This window comes from Uloborus diversus, chromosome 9 (assembly GCF_026930045.1).
Source record: "Uloborus diversus isolate 005 chromosome 9, Udiv.v.3.1, whole genome shotgun sequence".
In the NCBI taxonomy this organism is placed as follows: domain Eukaryota; kingdom Metazoa; phylum Arthropoda; class Arachnida; order Araneae; family Uloboridae; genus Uloborus; species Uloborus diversus.
In genome coordinates this window covers 137,645,734-137,655,219 of record NC_072739.1, presented here as the reverse complement: position 1 = coordinate 137,655,219, position 9,486 = coordinate 137,645,734, and the positions used below count along the sequence as shown (strand labels likewise).

At 33.9% G+C, this 9,486-nt stretch overlaps 1 protein-coding gene across 2 annotated transcripts in view; it reads left to right on the top strand.

Annotated features, from left to right (window-relative positions):
- The first annotated feature begins 290 nt into the window (after window positions 1–290).
- The window catches only part of LOC129230675 (sorting nexin-2-like), a 35,648-nt gene continuing 26,452 nt past the window's right edge, over window positions 291–9,486 (top strand). For both annotated transcript variants that reach the window (XM_054865091.1, XM_054865090.1), the window contains exons 1-2: window positions 291–418; window positions 9,386–9,437. In XM_054865091.1, the coding sequence (XP_054721066.1) occupies window positions 335–418; window positions 9,386–9,437 (136 nt within the window). In that variant the 5' untranslated portion in view covers window positions 291–334. The remainder of the gene's footprint in view (window positions 419–9,385; window positions 9,438–9,486) is intronic.

Here is a 9,486-nt window from a genome sequence, read left to right as displayed (position 1 = left end):
CCAAACGTCATGAAAATGACCATTTGGGTAAACCGTATATCTATTCGAACATAACCTTTTTGAGAGTACTTCTATCACTTGACAACAAACTTGAACAACATTTCTGAAAAGATTTATTTAACACTAAATTTAACAAAACACACACACACACACATTGAAATTAATTTAGTTTTGGGTCTTTTTTTCTTGTTTGTAGTTTTGTTTGCTCTTTTTATTATTATTATTTCACAGCTGGTGTCTGTCAGAAATTTGATTACACGTTTATGATTCAGTATTCAGTTCAGATGCATCTGGCAGTCGGGCGTAGTGCATCAACTCGCGCTCTGTTGTAAACATGGCTGATTCCAGGGAACCACCTCCTTTCGAAGACAGCATTATGGACACTGAAAGTGATGATATTTTTAAATCTGCCGTTGAAGTAAGTTCAACTGAATGTTTAAAAAAGAATTTAGCAAAAAAGAAAATAAAGAATCGGAACAGGAAATTCTTATTAATCCTATTACGTTCGCTGGGCAGATCACTGTTCATTATCGCTAATATATCTTTCAAATTATTATTTACTTAATATCAAATTATTCGTGTATTTGTTTGTATATGTATCGAGAATTTATTGCGTAACTGTCCTTATAATGTCTCAAGATCCTTGTGTCTAGGTCAAAATATTAATTTTTAAGTGATATGACAAAATTAAATCGCCGGCAATTTAATTATTTGTTTGCCAAAAGTTCCAACTCTCACCATGCTCGTGAGATTCATAGCAAAAATGTAGGTGACACTAGGGGGACTTGACCCAATTTTTGGTTTTTTTATATTCCTTTTTTTTTGTAGAATAGTTAGAACGGAATTTTAAAAAAATGTATGTACAAAAATAGTTTATTTGCACATAATTATCGATAAAAATGATAGCATAAGTCTTTGTTGAAATGGTTTGAAAAAGTTATATTCCTGAAGCCTGCTTATAGGTCAAGTGTCCCGAGATTTAGGGAGAATGCCTGACCCAGTGGCGTAGCGTTAAAGGGGGGGGGGGGGTAAAGGGGCACTCGCCCCGGGCGGATCTTTGCTAGGGGTGGCAAAATCTGTAACACTACCTTAAAATCAAGAAGTCTTTTTATTTATTTATTTATTTTTATTTTTTTAGACAGATGGCGAATTTTGTCTCACTAAATCAACATCAAAAAGTTTGTTTTTTTAAGACAGCTGGCAAATTTTGTCTCTCTAAATCAACATCATAGCAGTTTTTTTTTACTCTTCAGTTCTTAATTGTTTCAGGAAATTTTTCTCATTGAGACACGCGCACGAAATACTGGATACTAGCATGCATGCGAACCATTCATCACTGGAGCTGACATAGTAAGACGAGAAAGAGAGTGTTCAACCTCGTTGGAGGGGATTTTAAATCATGAAGCTCGACAAGCAGTCAGGGGCGTTCTGGGTCCCTCAAGAGGGCGACAACCTTAACTACCAAAGGACGCAAAAAGAAAAAATCCTCAAAGGTGCACAAATGGTTAGTGGGCGTAAAAAAAAGAAGGAGAAAAAAACGAAGACGCACACGTTTGAGGACACAAATGAAGTTTTTTTTTTTATTCATTTGAATTTTTTAAGTCTTGAATTCAAATTATGTTTGAATTCAAGACAACATTCATAACATCAATGAGCAGGGGCACCGACTTGGAAAAATTATTGGGGAAGCTGGATGTCACCGGGGTCTAGGGAGTACGTTAAAGCACAAAGGGCCCCCACCCCTTCGAAAATTCAGATTTTTGTGCCTTGAAAATGCCAACTTATATATTTTCTGGTGCGTATAATTTATACAAACAATATGTGGCATGGCATTTTCAAAGTAAAACGATCTAAAAATTGGTACACAAATTTTCTGCTTCAATTAGATCATGTCACTTGCCTTAAGTGAGGAACAATTTTACAGTTCTATTTTTTGGGGAGCCGTGAAGTGCCATAGCTAGGTTACGGCACTATACAAGGTAGTGCACTTGACTTGTATGGAAAGGAATTCCCAGTGGCACTGATTTATAACAACTATTGGGGGGAGAGTGCGATAATGGGGGCCTTGCCAGGGGAAATTTTCTAAATTTGAGATAAAAATAGTGGTGAGTTTTAAAGCTTTTTAAACATTTTAGTCATATGATCAACATTAGAACCCCAAAAACTCTACTCTCTATAAATTGACACTCGGAGAAACTCGACAAGCCACAACATTTTTTGGCTTTGAAAAAAAAAAAAAAAACGCATGGTATTTTCGAAAAAAGCTAATTTAATTTACAGTAATAATTATGCTTTTAGTATATTATAAAGCAGTGAATATATAGCTCTGAGAAGATTGAAATGATATTTAAATAAATATAAACTATCATTAAAAGAATAAAGCATAAGATTGCTGTCGCACTGATTACTATAAGTGAAATAACTAATTTAAGCTTGTTTTGAATAAGGCTCAGAGTTCATTAAATAAAAATAATGGGTCAAAATTAATGCTTTAATAGAGTTAAAGAGTTAATACAGATTACTTTATTAACTCTAATAACTGAAGAAAACTATCACGCCTTCCATTTAATGTACAAATCAAACCCTGATATATTTTTTCCAGATCAACAACACTTAGATGAGAGCGCCTCCGGCGACCGACTTCACCCAAAGGTTCGCGCATTGGGACAAATTCTATGAGTGCTCTCAGCACCGTAACACTATCATTATTCACACCACTCGTTTTCAATTAACCTGTTTACTACCACAATAGTTTTTTTTTTTTTTTAATTCATTACTGAATGTATTTTGCAATGTAACTATTTTCAAACAAGGAAAGTAAAAAATATTAACATAATTTTGTGATTTTAGAAACCATAATATGACAAATAATGTTCTTAAATTATTGAGGGGGCTTGGGCCCCCTCAAGCCCTATGGAGTCGGCGCCACTGTCAATGAGTGCATTTAATCAGTGATGAAAATTTACACTAGATGCTGAAACTATTCGTCACCACACCTGTAGCCTTTGCCTTTTTGTGAATGAAAACAATCGTTGCTCTAAGTGAAATTTCATTTCTTAGTTTTACTAATGCTTCATTAAGCCAGTTGCACAATTCTTGCAAAATAGCTACTTATGTTTTGTACACTTCTTGTTTTAAGAATCCCCAAAGAAGTCCACTGGTATCAGGTCTGACGATCTAGGAGGCTAAGAAATGGGATCCATACGACCGATGAATTGTGGATACGGTTCAGTCAGAAAATTCCGAATGGCATTTGAAGAATGTGTAGAGCTCCAGCATGTTGCAAAATGATTTCCACTCTCTCTGGAGCAGGTATAGCGTCAAATAAGCAGATCTGCCAAACCTTGAAAAATGAAAAATCCTGCAATTTGCATGAGAAAATCCTGCAACTATTGCAACAAGTACTAAAAAATTGTGATCAACACATATTACAACAAAATTGCATTGAATACTAAGGAAACAAATTCTGTAATATTTACCGGAGTTAATTTATTGAGACATCCCTAATATGATTGAATACATTCCATTGATTGTTGTTCTTACTTTAATATATATTTTATTTACATCTTGACTAATAACAATTATGGTTATTCTAAAATAATATTTTATACTAGCCGCCTGCGGCGATCAGCTGGTTCGCCTTCTTACGCCATTTGCCTTTTATGCAAGCATCCACCTACGGCGACTGTTTGGTTAACTTTACCTTTTTACTTAGCGTTTGCCGCCTTCGGCGGCTGTTTAAATAAATTTGGCAGCAGTATTAATCAATCAATCTCTATCTTTTTTTGTGCTATTCACATTTTTATGGCAAGATTGCCGCCTTCGGCAGCTATCTACCTTTACGATCCACCTCTATTTATTTTAACCTCCCCGCCCATTTCATAATAAAAACAAAGATCACTCAAAAAACCGCTTTTTTTTTGTTTAATTCGAGCAAAAAAAAGTTATGTCCAAAATTCCCCGTAGTGTGCAAAAACGTAACGTTTGACAAAGAAAAGAAAATCTCGCTGTTTTTATTGAATTAAATGCGCACAACTATGAAATGTTTTGTTTTATAGATACAGCTTGGAGGTGGGGGGGGGGGATGGAAAAAGAAATAAATGCAATCCCTAAATAAAACAAAAAAAGGAAAGAAAAAAAGCAAGCGCTGCCGGAAAAACACGTGGTCATCCTGTCATAAAATGTAGAAGTAAGCTATATAGTAAAAAAAAAAGTAACATTGTTTGCAATTAAGATTCCGTCGTAAATATCGAATCGAAATCCAAGTAGTGACGTCAGAGGCATACAGGAATGAAGAACCTTTTTTCGACCAATGCGTGGAAAGACATGAAGTGTTCAGCTTAAAAAAATTGTAAAAAAAAAAACTATTGCTTATTTTTAAGAACTTTTTCCTTCTGAAGAGGGCGAAATGTTTTTACTATTACCAACTTAAATTTTAGAAATAAGGCTTTGATACTTCTTGCACGATGATATTAGAAAAAAATAAAACCCGGGAAAAACTGCAAATTAAAATTTTTTTCAAAAATTTGTAAATAATACAAAAATTGCTTCAAATTTTTTTCATTCATCATATTTAAAATTAAACTTCCTACACTACAGTACAAAAAATATTTGTGTGGTGCGATTGGTTCGGGGTTTGTGAGGTCAAAAGTACTAAAAAGTGCAAAAAAACACATAAATCATTAAATAACTTTTTTTCTCCAACCCCCGTTGGTGTTCCTTAAATAACAGGTCTGTCTATCTCTCACTGTACATCGACCTGTAGATTTATCTTTCTCTAGATCCATGTAAATTTACCTCTGATAGTAATTAACAATCTTTTTTTCAAAGAAAAAAATAGATTAATTCGAAAAAAAAAAATTTTGTACGCTCAATGTACATCTATCTACCTATTCGACCTATCTCTAAATTTTCTCATCTATCTCTATTTATTTTGATCTAACCTCCAATCTTATTCCCTAACAAAAAGAAAATCATGCAAAAAAAGCGTGCTACTTATTTATTAAAATAGCACAAAAAAATTGGTGTCTCTGTGGTACCCCGGAGTTTGCCAAAGTATAAAAATCATTGTTTTTATTGAAATTCAAAAAAAAAAAAAAAGTGACTGGGACCAAAACGATCCGATGTGGTCTGTCCGATTAACCGAAATCGAATGTTTAGCAAAACATCCGGGGGGGGGATGAGAAATAACATCTCCTTTTCCTTTATGGGCTATGGAAAAATCGCAACAGCACAAAGAGCAAAACGCAAACTGTTGACCTTTTCTTGATTCTATAATGAATGGATAATCAACACTGTAAGACTTGTTTAAGATAGAATATTTCTTCCAGACATCGTCAAGTTCCACCAAAATTCAAAACTTTTCCGAAGTTTTCTTAACATCCTTGCCTACGCAATCCACAGTAGCTAATGTAAACAAAGTAGCAAGAAAGCGCGAACACGTTATTTGGCGCAATGCCAAACATCTCAAACAATCCTGCTGAGTGGAAAGATTTGGGGTCGCCAACAACGGGGAACAGCGTTGAGTTTGGCGCCGCTACAGAGCGATCTATGACGATCGTTAGAAGGGTGAACCAATTGCAGACTCTCGGTACGTAAAGGAAAGTCGCCGTCCACAACGAAAGAAAATTCGAATCAGTACACGTTCTTTTGATCACGACGGAAAAATTAGAGGAATTCCGGAAAAAAATCACAAAAGTCCGGTAACCCGGAAGACGCGGCAAAAATCTGGCATTACCGGGCTAAATCTAGAAAGTTGGCAAGTCTGAATAAGGCTGGCAAATGATGTTCAATGAACTCTCAATATGTGTTTCTTGTTAGGCTACTTCGAAACACATACGAACCAATGAAATGATCTCTGATTACGCCAAACCAAACATTTCAGCTGATTCGAGTTTGAAGCAATGAACTTCGGGTTAAAAAAGGATTATGTTCAGCATATTGACGGCAGTTTTTCAAATTTATGATGCCCCCTCTAGTGAACAACGACTCATCTATTCACAGTATCTTCTTAGAAAATGGTGTTTTTTAATGTCTCAGAGTAGTAGCCATCTGCAAAATGTTACCCGCTTCTCTAAACCTGAATTGTGCACTTCTTGTATTAGTGTGAAATGGTAAGGGTGATACTTGTTTTCTTGCAATGTTTTCATAACTTTACTTTGTGAAAGTCCACCTTCTCTAGCAATCATGCGTAAACTCACACTTGGGTTTTCCACTATTCGGTCCAGCATACTCAACATCGGCAGAACCGTGACCCTCACCCCTTTCCTGCTTCGAAGAGGGTGGAAATCATTTTTCAACACAATGGTAACCCTGTTCATTTTCAAATGCCGCTCGGAATTTTCTGACTGAACAGTATCCCCAATGGATTGGTCGTATGAGTCCCATTCCTTCGCCACCTAGATCGCCAGACCTGATGCCAGTGGACTTCTTTGGGGATTCTTAAAACAAGAAGTGTACAAAACATAAGTAGCCAGTTCGCAGGAATTGCGCAACTGATTTGATGGAGCAGTAGTAAAACTAAGAAATGAAATTTCACTTAGAGCAATGGTTGTTTCCGTTCGCAACTGATTTCATCATTGATTGGATGTACTCACTGATGTTATGTTACTTTTTTGTTATTGATTTTTTCTTTGTGAAAAGCATGGGATAGTAATGTTTCTTTTCCTTCTACCAAGGCTTCACTTTATATGCCTCTTATAAGACATGCATCGAGTGAAGCCTTGCTTCTACTTATGATTATCTGTAGTGTTTCTTCACCTAATAAAATGTTAAAAATGTTATTTTGATATAAAAATATCATTATCTTAAACAAAGCAACATGCTTACGTGCAACAGAAGATTTAAAACAAAAGTGCAACCCTTCGCTTTATTTCCTTTTTCAACAATTGCTGTTTTTTACACTGTTTCAAACAAAAGCCTGAATTTCTGCTGAACTTGAAGCCCAATATGATTTGTTGTTTTGTCATCTGAAAGCTGGTAAAATGGGTCAGTTTTTGGTAGATTTGACCGATTATAGCTCATACGGTTGTTCTTGAAAACTTGATTGTAAACTATGGCACCATTTCAAATCTGACCCTGTCTAATGTTTCAAAGCTTGTAGCTCATTGTAAAATGTGACTATCTTGATGAGAAAAGTGTCATTTTGTAGGATTTAGTCTGCTTTTTCCAAATATGTACTTATTTTGTGTATAGGTCCTACATGAGTCTCAGAAATCGGTCGTTTTCTCAGAACTTTGTTTTTTTACTCATTTTCCTTATATCTACCATAACTCAGTTACGGTTAAGGATTGGCCACGATAATGGGTGGTTCTTTGTTCCGTTTGGGATCTTCCATCACCCGTTTTCGTATGGCAAATTCGATCAAACTCGCCCTGTATAAAGAGGATAGTAATGCTGAATTATAGGCGTGCTTAATTTCATTCGAAATCTTAATTATGTATGTGACTGTAACTTCAATAAATATAAATGATTCGGAAAAGTTTGGGACTAAAGGTCTGTGATGCGACTCATGTGCAACATACGGTGCTTCAAGATTTTTTTTTTTTGAATTCATATTTATTTTATTTATCTTATTTTCAACATGCACATTTTTTCGGACATGGAGCTCATAGAAGTGAAGCCGATACTTTGATTTTGCATTGAGAATTACAATCCAAAACAAATTGGTAAAAAAGAAAAAAGATCATTTTTTGATGATTTTTTAAATGTTTTAGGGAGGAGCACCACCTTGAGGGTCCCTCTTTGCAATGCTCATGTTTTTTAACTTTTCTTTTCTCTATGCCCGCTCCAAATAAAAATAACGGTTTTAAAACAGTCGAAAACAGAAAAAAATTGGGAGGGGGAGGAAGTGGCACTATCTCCAAAATGGGATGGGTAGTGGGAAACGGTGGTTATATTTGGATTCAGGGGGTCATTTTATATAATGACATTTTATATAATATTTTACAGAACAGACTGATACAATCAACATTGATAGTGTTGTTAAAGATTTTCCATTGATAAAAAGAAGAAAATTAATAGTTTAGGTTAAGAGGAAAAAAAGTTTTCAAGTATAAATATATGTATCTATCAGGTAATTTATAATCATATTTTTGTTCCTTTTTCTATCCAATAAAAGTTTTAAGAATTACTACTAGCATATACAATTTTTGATCACGTTTAAAATGCTTTGATTTAAGCAAAATATATTGCTCATAATGGCAATAATTTTTGAAAAATATTTCAATCAACAATATTTCCTGTTGATCTAAGATTATATTAAAATGTAAAACATGTTTTGACTAGTAAAATCCTGTTTTTGTTCTGTAAAATGTTAATAATGTTGTTTTTGGGGAGGGGGGGAGCATTTAGCAGGAGAATGTAAGAAAGGCGGCAAATAGAGAGACATGACTTCCTGAATGTAAGAACTCTTACATATTGAAATCAAAAACTCAGGTTTGATGAACACATGAGCTTGAAATGCACAAAAATTAAATTGCCAAAAATTCTGAAAACAAACAAAATGCATAAATTAAAATCTACATTTGAATATTAGGAGAAATGCAATATTTTGTGTCCTGATAAATTTTTGAAACACTTCCAATGAAAAATCAAAAGATTCTTTTTTTTTTAAAGTTAAGTTCATTTTGCATTAAATCAATGACAAAATTTTTCAAGTTTTTTCTATAACCCTATGGCAAATGAATTTTTTTATTGCTTCAAAGTGAGATCAGTAACATATCTTAGTGCCCCCCCCCCCCAGGCTTTTTAGGAGACTTTAAGTTAAGGTTCTATGCACCCTCTTTGTCACTTTGAAGTTTTAGTAAAACTTTTGTCATAAAAACAAACTTTTTGTAAAAGATAAAGGTTCAAGCAAGCCTGATCTTGAAACGTAACTCTCTCATTTAACTTATGCACTAGAATCTGATTTGATTATGAAACTGAATATTCCCAGTAGAGATGCACTGAAAACCATATTTTTCCAAATGCTGAATACCAAATATTTGGTTAAAATTTAAACCAAATATTTCGTCGAATACCAAATATTTACAAATGAACAATTACATACAAATTACAATTTATTCAACTGATTTTCTGCTGTCTTAGTCGCTTTGGTAATTGATAATTTTATAATCAATGAAATTGAGGAATGAAATTCAAACATTGCAAGATATTTTTATTTTTTGTCTTTAAATTCAAAGGATTAATAAACTTTGATTGCAATGATTATAAATTGGTTGTTTTGCTTTAATCAATATTTAATGTTTCATATGGTGTAACATTATGGTGAAGAAACCTTATAAAATGTTTTTAATGCTTTTGTTGTTTTTTTTTTTCTTCTTTTTTTGAAATTTAAAATTAGACTTCATTGCAGAAGGCACTGAAATATATTTTCCATTTTTAGACACAGTCAAAAGATGATTTTTCAAAGAATGGTATTGATGATCTCCTTAGTGGTATGTATATATTTTTAAGACAAATATTTTTCCGGGCTAAATTTTGAAT